The 18,526-nt window shown below is 41.8% G+C and overlaps 1 protein-coding gene across 1 annotated transcript in view; it reads right to left on the bottom strand.

Moving 5' to 3' along the window:
• Window positions 1–17,920, bottom strand: part of ARG1 (arginase 1) — a 50,264-nt gene extending 32,344 nt beyond the window's left edge. The window contains exons 1-6 of the mRNA XM_063917303.1: window positions 17,813–17,920; window positions 13,160–13,232; window positions 5,923–6,097; window positions 5,194–5,353; window positions 2,901–2,995; window positions 2,052–2,156 (exon numbers count right to left, since the gene is read on the bottom strand). Of these exons, the coding sequence (XP_063773373.1) occupies window positions 2,052–2,156; window positions 2,901–2,995; window positions 5,194–5,353; window positions 5,923–6,097; window positions 13,160–13,232; window positions 17,813–17,869 (665 nt within the window). The 5' untranslated portion in view covers window positions 17,870–17,920. The remainder of the gene's footprint in view (window positions 1–2,051; window positions 2,157–2,900; window positions 2,996–5,193; window positions 5,354–5,922; window positions 6,098–13,159; window positions 13,233–17,812) is intronic.
• Window positions 17,921–18,526: the final 606 nt, after the last annotated feature.

Below are 18,526 nucleotides of genomic sequence, written 5' to 3'. Positions count from 1 at the left end.
ACATTATGCCACACAGTAGAGTCACCTATACACGTTATGCCACAGTAAAGCTACTTGTACATGTTACACCACACAGTAGAGCTGCTAATACACAGTAAGCCACACATTAGAGCTGCATATACACATAACGCCACATAATATAGTCGCTTATATGCGTTATGCCACAGTAGAGCTGCTAATCAGTAGTGGATCTTGCCACGGGCAAGCAGGACGTTTGCTCGGGGCGCCGCCTTCCGGAGGGCGCCGCACCAGGGCAAGATCTGCTGCTGCTGTGTGCTGCCCGCTGCCCCCCTGCTGCCGCTGGCCGCTGCCCCCCGCTGCCGCTGTGAAGGGAAACTAGACGCGTACGCGTCTAGTTTCCCTTCGTGGAGAGGTCCTTTACTGTGCGGTGCGCGATGACGTCATCGCGCACTGCACAGCAAAGGTCCTCTTCGCGAAGGGAACTACGCGTCTAGTTCCCTTCGTAGAGAGGACCTTTGCTGTGCGGTGCGCAATGACGTCATCGCGCACCGCACATCATTTCAGTCTGTACAGGGGGCGTAAATGACCACGCCCCCTGTACGAAGCCACGCCCCCTATTGCCACCCGGGGCGCACAGAGCGCCAGAACCGGCCCTGCTGCTAATACACAGTAAGCCACACAGTAGAGCTGCTTATACACATTATGCCACATAGTATAGTCGCTTATATGCGTTATGCCACAGTAGAGCCGCTTATACATGTTACACCACAGTAGAGATGCTTATACACGTTACACCACAGTAGAGCTGCTTATACACATTACGCCACAGTAGAGCTCCTTATACACATTATGCCACAGTTGAGCCCCTAATACACCTTACACCATGCTAGAGCCCCTTATACATGTTACACCACAGCAGAGCCGCTATGGAAGTAGCTACATTTAACTATTTACTTGTTTAAGTCACATAAATTAAAAACACTATGTATGCCCCGACTGACCTGACCTCACAACCCCCCAATCCCTTAATGAAAATAATGACCCAAATGTGACCTCCCACAGACTTGATAATCCCCCCAATCTCTCAATGAAAATAATGCCCCAAAATTGACCCCCTCCCCAGATCTGATAATCTCTTAATGCCTCAATGAAAATAATGCCCCAAATGTGACCCCCCCACAGACCTGAACCCTCCCCCAAACTCCCAATGAAGATAATGAACCAAAGCCTCAATGAAAAAAATACTCTAGAACTGCAACATGATAATCCCACTATGCTTCAATAAAAATAATGTCCCAGAATTGCCTGAGGGGCAGAGAGAGGTGCTACAGCTGCATCAGAGGTAGAGTGAGGTACTAGCTGGGGCAGAAACAGGTGCTGCAGCAGCTTGGGCAAAATGAGGTGCTGCAGCAGCTAGGGCAGAGAAAGGTGCTGTAGCGTCTGAAGTACAGACGTGTTGCAGCTTCAAGGAAAGAGAGAAATGTTGCAAAAGATGGGGCAGAGAGAGATTATACAGCAACTGTGTCAGAGAGAGGTGCTGCAGCAGCTGGGCTAGACCGAGAGATGTGCTGCAGCAGTTGGGCTAGACAGAGAGAGGTGCTGCAGCAGTGGAGGCAAAGATTGGTGCTGCAGGACAGAAGTAACCCTGCTGCACAGCCACAAGCAGACATTGAGCCATATAAAGAGGACAGACAGAGCTCCAGCATGTGCCAGCTTTCATTATCTCCTGTTGTCGCCTCTGGCCTGACCTGTTCCCTACCTACCTAGTTTCAAAGTTTGAGTCACCGTGCCCCCCCTCCCCCCCATCTGCTCCTCCTCCTCTGCGTCTGTCTGCACAGTGGTCCACAGCACAGGAAGGGGGCGCTGGCGCTCCACTGGAGTCACCCTTGCTACACCCCTGAGCTTCAGTATAAAATCATCCCTAATCTTTCCGATCAGAACAGGTTTTAGGGCCTATCTTTCCAAAGGCTAAAGTATCTTAAAGTGCATGCATTAAAGTGACCAAGCCTGGGGTATGAGTGATATTACTGCATGACAAAATGAATTAATGTAAAACAGGTATAAGATATATTTTGTTTATGCATACTCACTTGCCAACTAAATATTCAAGTGTTTCTTCCATCACTTTGTTAATTGTCAGTCTGTCCACATCAGACATTGAATAGCTCTTGATACCAAGTGTCTGCAGAATGTAGCTATAAAAAAAAATATATATACTATTACGCACAATATATCTTTGAGCAAATTCTTAATCTGAGATGTTAGACATTATAGACGGCATCTGTGTGCAGTGGGGATATGTTTTTATGTTGCCACAGAGCCCGTTACTTCACAAATTACTTTCACTACATTTTTCTCCTGTATCCTGTAAATACATTTTGGAAGCTTGTCTGTTGATGCTCCCTTGTAAATTCACCTGTCATCCCAGCAATCAGCAATACATTGCAGGAGGGGAACTAGGACAGGGCAGGCCTTCCCTCATGTCTGATGTTTTGGCAGCATCCTTGACTGTGCTGTCTCCTTCTCATATCCATACCATCTCTCAATCTTGCCACTTCCACCTCCTGAACATCGCCAGAATTCAGAACTTTCTTGCCCCAAATGCTAGATAGCGCTCATTCATGCTCCCATCATTTCCTGCCTGAGACCACTGTAACCTCCTCCTCTCTGGATCCTTCTCTTTTTCCTCTCCTCACTTCAATCTATTATTAATGCTGCTTCTAGTTTATTTTTTATCTCCCACTATACAGCTTCTGCCCCGTAAGATAAATGGTGCTACAGCCAATCAGCCCCCAACTGTCATTTTTTAAACACAGGACAGGAGCTAATTGGCTGAAGCACCATTTATCATATGCAACAAGTTTTAAATAGCTAAAACTCATTGATAAATGGGCCACTAAGGATAGTAATTGGTTACTGTAACAACAACGTTAACTTACTGTTCTCCAGGGTCAACATCTCTTAGTCCAATGTATACAATGTCTTTGGCAGACAGACATGGCTTCACCCAAGAGAATCCTGGGATCTCTGGCATCTAAAAGCCAAAAAAGTGAAGCATAGTAAGTTGTGTGATTGAGTTGTGTAACATGATTCTTTTTTTTTTTTTTTAGGCAACATATATCTTTAGCACAGATACATACTGTCCCTACTTTGGAGAGACTGACCCAAATCGCATTGTCCCTCTTTTTCCTGACAAGAAAAAAAGGGATTTTTCCCACGCACTCTGCTGGCTGTCAGTAAGAAGAACTATATACTATGTAATAATAGAAATTTAGAGCTCTTCGTTACATATGTTTTGCAAAAGATATGATAAGCCTCCAGGCCACTTCACGGCTGCTCTATTACTGGAGGTCCCTAACTAAGCATAAGTCCAGGGCTTGGACCCCACAAAGTCGGCTCAGGCCCGACCACCCTAGGGCAGCACACCATTGAAATACTAAAGTGTTAATATGTGTTAAGAAAGAAGCAGAAGCTATGGGTTAAAAAGTGCTACAAAAATAAGGGTGTTAATAAAATACTCAAAAGAGTAATATTAGTGAAAGAATAGGAGTGTTATATAAGTGCTAAATAAATAATATGGCGTGCTACCCCAAGGTAGTTAGGGACCTCCAGTAATAGAGCAGCCGTGAAGTGGCCTGGAGGCGTGGGAAAAATCCATTTTTTTCTTGTCTAGAGTAACCCCCTCCCACAGCACCTGGGGATTGTTACCAGCTTGATTAGAGCAATTTACCACTATTTATTGCAGTTCAGTGAGGCATAGATGGAGCCAGCATTAGGAGGGCATGCTGGGTCCTGTGGTGCCATTTGGAGGATACGGGGGTGCCTCCAGGTAAGCCTGCTCTCAATCTGGATATGTTTTGTATGTGCCATTATCATGTGGCCATACATTAATTGTATGACCAATAGTGGATGTTATTATTATTATTATTATTATTATTATTATTATGCTGTGTGTGAGTTTGGGGAGTGGTACCCCCCAAGTCTGGTGTGACTGGGCTACCTTGGGGTAGCACGCCATATTATTTATTTAGCACTTATGTAACACTCCTATTCTTTCACTAATATTACTCTTTTGAGTATTTTATTAACACCCTTATTTTTGTAGCACTTTTTAACCCATAGCTTCTGCTTCTTTCTTAACACATATTAACACTTTAGTATTTCAATGGTGTGCTGCCCTGGGGTGGTCGGGCCTCAGCCGACTTTGTGGGGTCCAAGCCTTGGACCTATGCTTAGTTAGGGACCTCCAGCAATAGAGCAGCCGTGAAGTGGCCTGGAGGCTTATCATATCTTTTGCAAAACATATGTAACGAAGAGCTCTAAATTTCTATTATTACATAGTATATAGTTCTTCTTACTGACAGCCAGCAGAGTGCGTGGGAAAAATCCCTTTTTTTCTTGTCTAGAGTAACCCCCTCCCGCAGCACCTGGGGATTGTTACCAGCTTGATTAGAGCAGTTTACCACTATTTATTGCAGTCCCTCTTTTTCCTCACTCTGCTCCTCTGTTGGCCATATTGTGTTTTAGAACACTGACTCTTCATAGTATCTCTGTCTATATTTAATATATGATTCACACTGTCATTTTTGTTTTAGTACTTTATGGTGTCTGTATATCAGTTATCCTGTCCTTTATTTAGCTTGAAAATGGTGAATGCTTATTTCTGTACAGTAAGTGTTTTCATCAATCCATCCTTCTTTATTTTATCATCTGCAAGATAACTCTAGTTATTATCGCATAACTCCTTTTGGATTTTGAAGATTGCAGTCTTCTTAATATGTATTATTCCTGTATTAACATTCTTTCTGAGTGGTGCTAGCCTAGGTCAGAGTAAATGTGATGTCCGGAATCTGCTGGGGAATTTCTCCTATCTACAGTTCCTCTTACTAGAAGAATGACCTTGATCTGTCATCTCTTGGGTGCCTGTGGACTCTACTTTCCTAGCTGCCTGGACAGCTGAGCTAGATTTTGTTAGGTAAGGGGGTGCCTGACAGGACAGCAACAGCACTCATCCTGAAAAGTTAGCATCTACTAAGTCTCCAGGCACCTGGGGAACACAATTGTCAAGCAACTGGATCATGCTAATTATTTAGTTCTACAAAGCATTTTAGCTGGACAGCCCCTAAAAATGTGGACTTCTGTGCTGTAATTGTTGTCCTTATCTTTAACAGTGATTTTTAAGTTTGTGTGCAAGACCAACACATCTACTGTGTACTATAAGCAATCACTTACCTTGTTTTTCAGCTCTTTTATTAGGAAAGAGACTGGCTGCCCATGTAGGTTACCACTTGGTGATGTTGATGGAGTGTTGATATCTGCATGGGCATCAACCCAAACTACACACAGATCAGGGTGAACCTTAGCATGACCTGCAATCGTCCCAACTGCCAAGCTGCATCAGCACAAACATAGGATTAGGGACAGAAACAGAATGTCACAACACATTGACATGTGACACGGGGGCATTTGTGGCTAATATTCTACTATTAGAACATTATGTTACAAATCAAGGAATAAATGAATTTGATAGATTGGTTCAAATTAAGCATAGAAAATAGTCTCAGTAAATCACTATATGTCTATTTGGATTTCTAAAATATTGTAATTTTTATGATTACTGCTGTGAGAGTCTTTTTAGGGTTGTTTATTGACCAAAACAAATATCACTATAAAGCTGTATTTTCGTGAGAGTCTCAGTCCTATTTATAATGTTTGGATAGAAGCCTCTGCCTGTGCAACTGAAAAGTGTTGGATGGTTTATGATTTATAAACGTGCAAATTAAATGTACGTTGATGAGCTCACTGCTGCTATTCCATATTTCCATGTTTTTATGATTATTTTTTTCATCTTAATCTGTCAAGATAATATTAATAAAATATTCATTTTTTGGTGTTTAACTAAGAAATATTACAGATTTTTTTAATCTATGTTTAAAAAACATAAAATAAATATTAAAAGACCTGTGATCTCCACCAAGGACTAGACACACTCTGCCAGACTTCTTGATCTCTGCGACTGCATTGGCCACTCTCTCAGTAGCTTGTCCAACTGTTCGGGGATTCTTCACATTTTGGAATGCTTCATCATTAGGTAAATCAGGAAACTGCAGATCATTATAATCCTTCACATCATAGTCTACAGCAGAGGAAAATACATGTTATGCAGAAACTCACCTCTCACACCCCCACCTTTGTGTTCTGACATATTTCTCAAGTGTTACTGCATTTCCCCTGTATACTACATTTTATACCGGTAAAAGAGCAATACATGTAAAGTACATGGGAAATAAATGAAAGCTTATTTTGCAGGCATATTTTTTACTGTTTTCTTTTTTGTAACTTGTTACTATTGCTAAATTGAAAACAATTAGAATGGAACATATAAGAATACAGAAAAAAGGTAAAGTGCAACAGTATAGCATGAGCATGTCTTAAGAAACACAAATATTAAGGGAAAATGGCTAGTAGTAGAGGAAGAATATGTAGGTATCTAATTTGATAGATGTTTTATTATCCAGATGGTATTTATCCATAAGGTAGTTGTCTGGAAGTGCACAGTGTATTGTTGTTGGAAGAGCGTTGATAGAACTTGGAAAGAGGTTGTAAGGAAGAAAGGAGTGGGAGGTAGGAGCAGGATAGATCTGGTAGTGATACAATGATCAGCTCCTCTGCAGCACTGATGAAGGGTACACAATTGTCCAATTCTCAACTAATCCAACCTCTAACCTACCAGTTGGTAGAGTGTGTATTCTTACACTACTTCTGGTTTCATCCAATCCCAGTATGCAGACCTACTATATATTTATCAAGCTCTGAAAATACATTATTATCAGAGCTTGACTGTGGGAACATTCATCATTTCAAGGTGGTGTTTGTTCCCAGACCCAGCTCATTTCAAGTAGAAGGAGTCGTATTTGAGAAGAGAGACCCTCCACAACTGCCCAGCTCCTTCCACCAGAAGTTGTGCATGCGTGATCCCAAGTTCACTCATGCGCAGTACCACTAAAAAATATATTCACAGGGACAGCAGATTTTGGATCAGCTGTCTCAGTGCCGGGGCAATAATAAATTGCTCCGGCACTCGAGGCGAGTTCTGAACTTAATTATTGGGGGCCACCCAGTCCTCGATAATTAGCATAATGAATAGTTCCCTTAATACGAAAATAGCTATATATAAAAAGGGATTACTGTCTAATGTAAAGGCTTTCTAAAAATTTTGTCTTCAAAATATGACATTTACATAAACTGCCCTTAAAACGGGTTCAGTATGAATTGCTGACGGATGGGATCCTGTCATGATCCCGACAGCGGGATCCCATCCACCAGAATGCCGGCAGTAGGGCGAGCGCTAGAAAGCCCCTTGCAGGCACGGTGACTTGCTGCGCTCGCCACAGGTTATATTCTCCCTCTATGGGTGTCGTGGACTTCCGGTGGCAGCAGAGCTGGATTAAGGGGGGGCTCTGGGGATAAGTACCCCTGGGCCCCATGCTGTGAGAGGGCCCCCCGTCACCCGCCGCAGATCGGATCTCTATCACCGATCCGATCTGCGACGATGCTCTCCATGCTCACCCACTGACTGCCGTCAAACAACTGCAGCCGCGCCAGCACTGCAGACTTCTACTGGGCAGCAGGTCCGAACGATGGCGCCGCTGTCCAATGATGACTGAGTCTGCAGCCTGCGGCTCCCTGACTGGTTGGAGCGCAGGCTGCAGGGGAAGAAGGAGGCGGGATCCCGGCCATGTACAGCCTCGGCGCGGGAGGAAGGTTGTTGTACCCGGTGGAGGAGAGAGGGGAAAGTGCTCTCCTCCTGTGCAGTGTGTGTGTGTCACTCGTCACAGCCTGTCTTTCCCGTCAGCACAGCAGCGCAAATGTAAGACAGGCTGAATTAACTTTTTTAATGTAATTAAAATGTGAAGTTAATGTTCTGGGTATATATATATATATATATATATGTGTATATATATATACTGTATATATACTGTATATTATGTGTTTGTATGTATAATGTATATACGTATTTTTATATGTGTGTGTCTATATATATATAGACTCGGCGGCGCGGCACTCGGCTTCTCAGCAAATGAAAGACGGACAACTTCTGTCTATGTCAACGTTTCAATGTATTGTTCACATTTTCGTCAGGACGAATGTTTCAATACATTGAAACGTTGACATAGGCAGAAGTTGTCCGTCTTTCATTTGCCGAGAAGCCGAGTGCCGCGCCGCCGAGTCTATTTATTACCTACCTTTGCGAGGGCACTGGCACTGTTCATTAATGATAACTATGGAGTGGCAGACCCCGAAGCCGGCTGTATATATATATCTATATATATATCTATATATATATAAATATATATACACACACATATCATATGTAGAAGATAAAATATCCAAGCTTCCCGATCCTCCCCTAGTTCAAATTGCACAGCGTGTGTCATTTTTATATATATATATATATATATATATATATATATATATATATATATTCTGATTTTAATTTTAGACTTTAGGGCCCCCTTTTTTTAAGTACCCCAGGCCCCCGAAGCCTTAATCCGGCTCTGGGTGGCAGCATTTCCCTGCTAGTCGGGATTCTGGCATTGTGACCTATCGGTAATGTATAAACTGTGGAAATTATCTGACGACATGTAAAACAAATTTTGTCTTGTTTTATAGATGGCAAGTAATAAAACTATTAGTGTTAATATATTTAATAGTATATTGTTAAAGCTAAAAAATGACAAGATTACACAAGGCTGGGAATAAAAATACATGTTTATCACATGCACAGCAGTGACTCACTGGAGTAACGTTGCAAGTATGATGGGTTGTGGGAATGCACAAGAATATCTGTCATAATACAACTTCACTGGAAATGTGTCAAACCATGAGTCACTTTTTTGTCAGAAAGGAGATAAAATTCTGTATATTACACATAAAATAAGATCTACAAATTACTGTAAAGAAAAGAAGTCTTGGACCTTGCCAATAAACACACCCACAATACATGCTAGATATAGACTATATATACAAGCTAATTATTAGCTAGATATCTTGTAAATTCAGACAGGAAAAACATTCCCCCTTCCTTAGTTAAAACATTTTTTTATTCAATATTAAATATTAGAATAGTTTGAAAATAAATCTTTAAACAATGAAATAGATATTTATGATTTATTTAAAAATGTATTTTACATTTTGGTATACAGAGAGTAATCAGATCTGATCGCTGCTGTGTGTTACTTTTCACACAGCAGGTGATGAGGTCATAACAGCGCATGTTTATGCACCGCAATGTGCACGAGCGTCAGACAACAACAAAGGGCATCGCCAGTCAGCAACGGGATGGTGCGAAAAATCTGTTCGCACGTGCGTTTGCAATGTGATTGACAGGAGGAAGCCGTCTGTAGGTGGTAACTGACCGTTTACTGGGGTTCTGGAAAACGCAGGCGGGCCCAATAATTTTCAGGGAGGGTGTCTGACATCAGCTCCAGCCCTGATCAGCCTGATTTAATCGCACTGGAATAGTAAGTCCTGGGCTGCGCAGAGACTGCACACACAGAATTTTAGCAGCTCAGCGTACACATAGCATCGCACACTTGCACAGTGAAAATACACTCCCCCTGTAGGCAGCGACTATCTGAACGCAGGACAGCAAAAAATATAGCCCAGCGATCAGATCTGATTGACCTCCACTGTGCCTTACAGCAAAATAGATGCCACTTTGATTAGCGGTATAAGCCTACCATTCTTAAATAACAATGATTTTCAGTTGTGAACCTGTATAAATTTATTAAGCTTGCATGAACTGATCCTGCATGGAATGTAGTCAATGTCAATATTCATAGTGTCAGCATCACAATGTCGACATTGTAAAACATTTGGCAACATGTTGACATTCTCAGAATGTGGGCGTGTTAGGGATTGGGGAGAAATACTTACCGGAGCACTGGAGGATCACATTTTTACCAGGAAGTCACATGACTGCCAGGTCTCAGAGGCCACGCTGGAGCCACTGCAGCCATCAGGAGCAGGTAAACCACAGGGCCACCAGGGACCATATGTCAATATTCTAACATGTCAAAATATAATCACTGCCTACATGATGAAAATTGACATGGTCAATGTCGACATTCTCATATTGACATGGCTGTCGACATTATGACTGTTGACATATGCCAACCCAACTGGAGCAGCTAGTGGCAACAGATAGATAGTGACACTGGATGCCGACTACAGTATAATTATGCTATTTTACATAAGTGGGCAACATTGCTGACCTAAGAACGATTACAATACTATCATCATAGGTTTCCATGCCTAAAGTTCAATAAGCTATTACACTATATATATATATATATATATATATATGTCTCTCCCGTTTCCTTAATGCATGTGATGTGCAAGCCTAGGTGTGTGTCCCAATAGCTCCCACTGTGTGGTGGTGGTGGTGGTGAACACCAGAGAGGAGGCCGGGACTGGTCACAGCCTGATTAATTACTATAAGTATAATATATATATATATATATATATATATATATTCCAAGAAAACGGCACTGGAGGCTTATATATGCAAAATAGTATTGTATTAGAGGTAGACGTTTCGGAGCTTACGCCCCGTCCTCAGTACCAAATACAGAAAAACGGTTTTTCTGTATTTGGTACTGAGGACGGGGCGTAAGCTCCGAAACGTCTACCTCTAATACAATACTATTTTGCATATATAAGCCTCCAGTGCCGTTTTCTTGGAATTTGTATGCTGCATTATATCCAGGCACGGGGCGAAGCTGTTTTTCATGGATAGGAGTGCCGGCTGGTATGGACTATATATATATATATATATATATATATATATATTGTTTGCTATTGGGAAAAGTTGCTGTTCAAATTTTGAGGTGAACTAACAGTGTTTCAATAAATATAAAATTCCATCCAAAATTAGGAATACAGCATTACAGCATTGGGTAGAATACAGTTTTATATATATTGGTCTTTGCATTAAGCCTTGGCGAGAGATAAAGTGGATGGAGATAGTGGGGTAAATGTATTATACCCACTTCTTGCTTTGCATCTTTACCAAGGTGAAGCAGGAAGAGGTACTGTAGCAACAAGATATATTGACATCTTGGATGCTAGAGCAGCGGAGTGAAAACTCTACCTTCCGGCAATGTCTGTCAGACCGACACAGCACATCAGCCAAGTGCTGATGCGCTGTGTCTCTCCTTCCGGCTGGCTCGCTGGGCATGCATGAGTTCTTACACGCCTTGTGAGATCTCATATACAGCCAGGAGCCAGCTGTATATGAGATCTCGCAAGGCGTGTAAGTTCTCATGCATGCCCAGCGAGCCAGCCGGAAGGAGAGACACAGCGCATCAGCACTTGGCTGATGTGCTGTGTCGGTCTGACCCTGCTCTGGTGGTGGTTGGAACGGTCAGTGCTACTGACTGCTCATACATTGCCCCCAACACATCAGCATGCTATCTTGTAGATAGCAGAGAGTTAAGTGGACGGACTTAAAGTACCAACCAACCAGCTCCTCTCATTTTTCAAAAAATCTTTTAACATGATAGGAGCAGCAGATTGGCTGGTACTTTTTCTCTGTGCAAGGCTTAGTACATAGACCCCATAGAATGAGGTGTAAATGTTCAAAATGTTTCTAATCTTAGCTACACTAGTGACACTAAAGGTCAGAGCAGGAGAGCCTTGTTATCAAAGTCCCCTATGTTTTTATTCATTTGCATAAGTGGAAAGTTCATGGGGGTAAGTCTTTGAAGACCTCAGTGTTAAGGGGGGTACTCACGGAGCGATCGCTGCTTAAAATCTAAGCAATCTGACTAGATTGCTTAGATTTTAAGCAGCAATCACTCCGTGTGTACCCCCTACAGCGATAGCGATGCGCAGCCCCACGCATCGCTATTGCTGGTGCTAGATTTGCCAATCTAGCAGGTTGCTCACTTCACTGGGTGAAATGAGCGCCCCCCCCCTGTCTCCCCCCGCACACTCAGCACACATCGCGCTGTGCTGAGCGGAGCACACATCTCTTCCCAAATCAGCCCGTGAATATGGCTCTTTAGTGTGAACAATGTTCTTGCTGCTACACTCCCTTTCCTAGTATTATTATTCCTTCTTTTTGATCCTATACGTTTGATAGACAATGTCTAGTTAGACAGTCAATAGATAGACACCATATATTAGACAGACATTAGGTCAACAGGGTCAAAATAAAGGTCGACAGGTCTAAAAGGTCGACAGGTCTAAAAGGTCGACGGGTCAAAAGGTCGACATGGTCAAAAGTTCGACATGAAAATGGTCGACATAAAAAAGATAGACAATTTTTTTTTTTATGTAACATGTTTTTGGATTATTTCATACTTTCTCTATCCATGTCGGCATAGAGTTGGTTTTAAACCTTGTGGCGAGCGCGGCGAGTGAAGTGAGCCCCGCGAGGGTATGCCTTTCTACAATTGGGGGTCCCAGATGACAAAACTATCCACACAAACCACAAAAATGCAAAAAACATGGTGTCTACCTTTTTCATGCCGACCATTTTCATGTCGACCTTTTGACCTGTCGACATTTTCCATGTCGACCTTTTGATCCTGTCGACCTTTTGACCCTGTCGACCTAATGTCCATCTAACATATGGTGTCTATCTATTGACTGTCTAACTAGACACTATCTATCTTTCATACCGGAACCCTTTTTGATTCCCTTCTCTTTCTACTTCAACCTATCCTACATTCTGTATGCCTATGATACTCATTATATTTCTATGCATCTTTTATTTGTGTATATCATATGCCTATACTGCTACTATATACCCACTTGTTATGTAAAAATTGCAAATAAAAGCATTGGTTGAAAAAACATTATTAAATGAATCTTTGGCAGAAGCTGTAAACACTAGTACTCATTTACTAACTTTACATGGAGATTTGTAACATTTGCAGTGAACCACAGCATCTGATAAGTAATTGGCCTGTATCTGTCAGATAATGAGTACAGTTACTCTGTTGTGTATTTCTTCAAATCGTTTTCTCTAAATACTGCCTTTCATGTAAAAATGTACTAATTCCAAAATGTTAGTAAAAGAAAGTTCAGTTTCATATGAGAAAGTGCACAGGAAGGCATGAAATAAGCAATTTATTAAAAACATCTTTTTAGTTTGTTTTTAAAATTGTATTTAATATAAATATCTTACCCAGTCCTTCCAGTTTTTCAATCAACCCAGCTCCTCTGATATACCTTGGGCCTTCCTCCACTCCACCTCTTGGCTGGCAAAGAAAAAAAGTTATGAGAAATATAATAACATTTTATTCATTAAATAAATGTCATTTAAATAATGATGGTTTCAACCTGTGGCTGTAATGCTATATAATATGCTGAGTTGTGATGTTATGCAGATGTCCTAACATAGAGAGGAATATCAAACTATAGTGTTTATGGTCACTGTATATGCTATGGGTTAGATTAGATCCCATGGGATACTGAACTGTACAGGTTTGCTATCATTTTCGTACAGACACGACACACATAACTGATACACATATACAGTACCTCACTGTCAAGTTGTGATTTCATGTTGTAGCTGCTTTAATTGTCATATTGCCAGTACACATTAGACCTAATTCAGACCTGATCACTGTGCTGCAAATTACACTGTCCTGCGATCAGATGGTCGCCGCCCAAGGGGAGTGAAAATGTGCCCCGTGAAAGTGTGCGAATGCATGTGTACGCTGTGCGAAAATTTCCCTCAGTCAGCGGACAGCTGCAAAACTGTTCTCATCACACTCAGCATCTAATGTTTTTCCCATTCTGTGCAGTGTGTGCAGTCTGTGCATAGCTCAATACTTACTCCTCCAGTGCAAAGAGATCAGGCTGATCGGGCCCTGAAAATGCTTGGGAACGCCTGCGTTTTTCCTGACACTCACTGAAAACAGTCAGTTACCACCCATAAACGACCACTTCCTGTCAATCACTTTGTGAACAGCTGTGCGATTGAAATTTTTGCACCTTCCTGTCGCTGTTTGGCAACCCATGTACGCATTGTGGTACATATGCATGCGCAGTAGTTTGATAAAATGCACAGCAGCAATCAGGTCTGAATCAGGCCCTCAGACCTGATCGCAGCAACAAAAATTTTCTATAATGGGCAAAACCATGTGCACTGCATGTGGGGCAGATATAACGTGCAGAGACCGAGTTAGATTTGGGTGCAGGGTGTGTTCAAACTAAATTCTAAATTGCAGTGTAAAAATAAAGCAGCCAGTATTTACCTTGCACATAAACAATATAACCCACCCAAATCTAACTCTCTCTGCACATGTTATATCTGCCCCACCTGCAGTGCACTTTGTATTGCCCCTTAGAGAAATATTTTGCTGCTGCAATCAGGTCTGAATTAGGCCCTTTGTTACACTGAATGCGTTTGAAAGGAAGAAATTAGATTTTTTTTTCTTTTAATGAACACGTTTCTACTAACACTGTTACTAATAGTCCTCTGAGTTTAAGCTGCTATGTCGGGCTTGGTCTTTTCTGTTGGGTAGTATTCAGTATGCCGGCTGTTGGGATCCCGACGCTCAGTATACTGGCACCAGAATCCCGACACCCGACATACCGACAACTATTCTCCCTCTTGGGGGTCCACGACCCCCCTGGAGGGAGAATAAATAGCGTGGCGTGCGTAGCGCGCAACCGTGCCCGCAGCATGGTGAGTGCAGGGACCCCGCAAGGGGCTCATTTGCGCTGACCCAGGTGCCGACATGCTGGCGGTCAGGATCCCGGTGCCTGTATCCTGGGCGCCGGGATCCCGACCGCCGGCCACTCATACTACGCCCTTTCTATTACATGCTGTCTTACAAAGTGCGGAGCTATTCTGCAAGGATTCTTGCATTCCAAGTTGTAGCAGAAATTTCTAGATTAACATCTGTTTTCTCACCATCCATGTATTTTTCTTTTACATTTCTACAGAAATTGTGTTAACTAATTTGAATATTGTGCACTAACCGCTATAAGTGCACAGTATAATATTTGACATAAATAAACACACTCATACCACTCTCTGTGATAGGGAAATAATAATGCATACAGTAAGTAGATGGGTGAACAAATAAATGAGTGTCTCATCATGTGCGCAGAGTGCTACAATACATAAACACTACCAGAAATTAAGGGGTCTATTTATTAAGCCTTAGATGGAGATAGAGTGGAAGGAGATAAAGTACCAGCCAATCGGCTCCTAACTGTCATGTCACAGGCTGTGTTCATAAAATGACAGTTAGGAGCCAGTTAGCTGGTACTTTATCTCCGTACACTTTATCTCCAGCCAAGGCTTAGTAAATAGTCCCCTAACTTTGGTGAGACAGGATTACAGACGTTCTTGCCAACCTTTGTTGGGGGCCTCCAGGAGGGTGTGATGCATATATTTGTGTCATCACTGCCCTACCCCCTGCAATATTTTGCAACTCTGTGACTCGGGTGAGGGCTGCTATGATGCAATACAAAGCGAATCATATCATCTCAGATTTTGTCCTGCCTGCTTAAAGGGAGAAGTAGGCGGCATGTGGGAGAGTTGGTCCTCTATAGCGGGACCACAGGAAATTCTGGGAGAGTGGGCAACATATGATTAGAATTAAGGTGTATGCCTCAAGAGAAAAACAATGAGGTTGTTGCAGAGTTCACTTCTGACATGCTCCAAAAATGGGTGCAGGTAAGTAAGGGTGATGCAGAGTTATACTCATCTAAATCGCATCTTCACTCGGAACTTCAGGTGAAACTGTGTTCTAACAGGGAATTCTCACAGAGGCAAAGTTCAATGAGAGAGTATTCATGTAAATGTGAGCTGGATGTAAGCCAAAATACACCTATTTGGTGGTGCACCTAATGCGGTATGTGAAAGTACTCACTGATGATGATGATGACTAGTAATAAACTACACAAACCTGCACGTGCACTCATCTGTGCCTATGATTGAATATGCACATTTGTTAACCTGATTTCCTCCCAGCTCTGGATCAGGCCCAACATGTTTAGTCATTTGTACAATGATATGGTAGCACAGTGGTTGGCATCTCTGTCTCACGGCATGTGGAGCCCTGCGTCTCCTCCCATTGCCTGAGGTGGTGGTTTCCTCCCATTGCCTACATCAGAATAAAAAACACTGTTGCTGCTCTGCACTCCCTCTGTCTCGATCACAGTGGCCAGTAATGATCGGGCATTCCAGTGTCACCTCCCCTATCACCCCACATACCCCCTTCCCTTACCAGAATCAGTCATGATGGTAGTGATGTTTATCAATGTGCTAATGTTTCTGATGTTGAAAGTCCACTGTTCCAATGTTTGAAAAACATATTTTTATTTCAAATATTAAAAAAGGTTGTTTTTTCATAATAAAATTGTTGTGGATAAGTTTAAATTGAATACTTACTATATGCCAGAAGTCAGGATGCCAGCAGTCACATGACCAACCATGGTATCCCAACACTGAAGATCCCGACATCGGAGGGGGTAAGTATTTCTACCCCTGCCCTACCCTAACCCTCTGGGAGTGATGGCTACAGCTAACCCTTTGGGAGTGGTGGCAGCGGCTAACCCCCCCTTCCCCAGGTCCTAATGCTCATCTTTGGAATGTCAGCTGTGGGTGATCTGGTGCCTGTCTCCTGAGTGGTCTCAGGAATCCGGCATTAGTCACATGACTGCCGGCATCACAAAAGCCGGAATGCTAAACACATCACATTTAAATACATGTTAAGTGGTTAAGTCACCTGTGCTAAAGCACTGAAATCCTTAAAACCGTACTGTACTGTACTGACCCATTTGTGGTCTGACAATTGCTGCAAATCTAGAAACCTATGGGAGCATGGGTCAATTTCTGGTCATGGCTAAAAAAAAAGAAATAAAATGTAGTTCCGTGGCATGACTCAAAGTAATTAAAAAAGGGAGAAATAAGCATATTTCCCTTGCAACACTTATACGCATGATGATATGTAGTGACTGTAATCATGTGTCCATTCAATCCCTAAAATCAATGACAATCTGCTGATTCCTCTTTTTTCTTATAGAGAGTCTATAAAAAGGAATATTAGGGGATGCACAATATTATAATAATTTTATTTAAATAGAAAATCTAAGAATTTCTCATGTTCATTAAAAAAACTTTATTTAAAAAAAATGTATTATTTGCCTCTACCCTTCCTTTTTGTAACGGCAAATTTGTCTTTGTCTCCTTTTATTTGAAAACATGGGCAGTTAATAATTCTCAGAAATATTTAAAAATAACCAATTAAAAGTAATTTATACTGGATACATGAAGAAAAACACTTTATTTCTAGTCAGCTCATTGGTTTTGTCTGAATTTACTATGTTGTAACTTATCACTTTAACAGCAGTATAACTACATGTGCTACTGTGTAAAACTATGTAACAGTACAGTACATGTTATAACTCAGAATACATTCTTAGGTCATTTTTCCACGAAACACTTGTCATCCAGCTACTGTCACCCTTAGCGCTCACAGATGACTGTCAGCTGCACAGGTTTCTGTCAAGTTCAAGTTATATTATACTTGTTTAATGCAGCTGTGGTGATAGTATTGGGAAATGCTACAATTGTTCCTAGAAGTGAACGTTTAATGTTAAACATACACTTTGAGGCTAGTCATTTCATGTTGAAAGTATGAAATAGATAAGCTGAAAAAGATCTGAGCTCAGGACATATACAGTAGAAATAGGAGGGCTAAATTTGTGTAGTTAATTAGTAATATAATAAGTTATTATTTAGAGCTGGCTTCTATTTATGCTATAGTTCCTTGTGGTAATGTTAACATATAAGAATTAATTGTGGGAAAAATCTCACCTGCCCCTTTGAGAAAGGAGCTCCAATAACTCCCACTGATCTCTTCCTTCCACTCATCGTGCCTGTTCCTCTAGTGTGTACGTCTGACTGCTAACATGCTCCTTTTGTACCTTCCTAATGTGCATGACAGTGAGGTAAAGAGGTGTAACATCTCCACCCAGGAGCACAAATTATGCAATATGTTCTCTTTCATAAGCATCAGCTGCTGAAATTCTGTTTACTAAGTGATGTGGTTATGAAAAGCTTGCCTCTACTGGACCATTACTGATTATTTTACTGATTATGTATGTCATACATGCAATGAACTTGTACAGGCAGACACAAAAACTAAGTGAAACAGAACAAACAGGTAAATAAATCTCTGGCTATAAAGTACTTATTTTACTAAATTATAACAAAGGAACAACACACAACAGTTATAGTGACTATTCTACATGAGTATTGTGCTATTATACAGAATACAGTGGGGCAGATGTATTAAGCCTGGAGAAGTGATAAAGCAGTGATAAGTGCAAGGTGAGAATGCACCAGCCAGTCAGCTCCAATATGTAAATTGACAGAGGAGCTGATTGGCTGGTGCGTTATCACCTTGCACTTATCACTGCTCTATCACTTCTTCAGGCCTAATACATCTGCCCAAGTCTGTACCATCTCTGCCCCCCCCCCCCCCCCTTCAAGCATTCACAACTTAAATGCTTGCTGAAGAACCTACTC

Source organism: Pseudophryne corroboree, chromosome 4 (genome assembly GCF_028390025.1).
Source record: "Pseudophryne corroboree isolate aPseCor3 chromosome 4, aPseCor3.hap2, whole genome shotgun sequence".
NCBI lineage: Eukaryota > Metazoa > Chordata > Amphibia > Anura > Myobatrachidae > Pseudophryne > Pseudophryne corroboree.
This window is presented reverse-complemented; position numbering and strand designations above follow the sequence as displayed.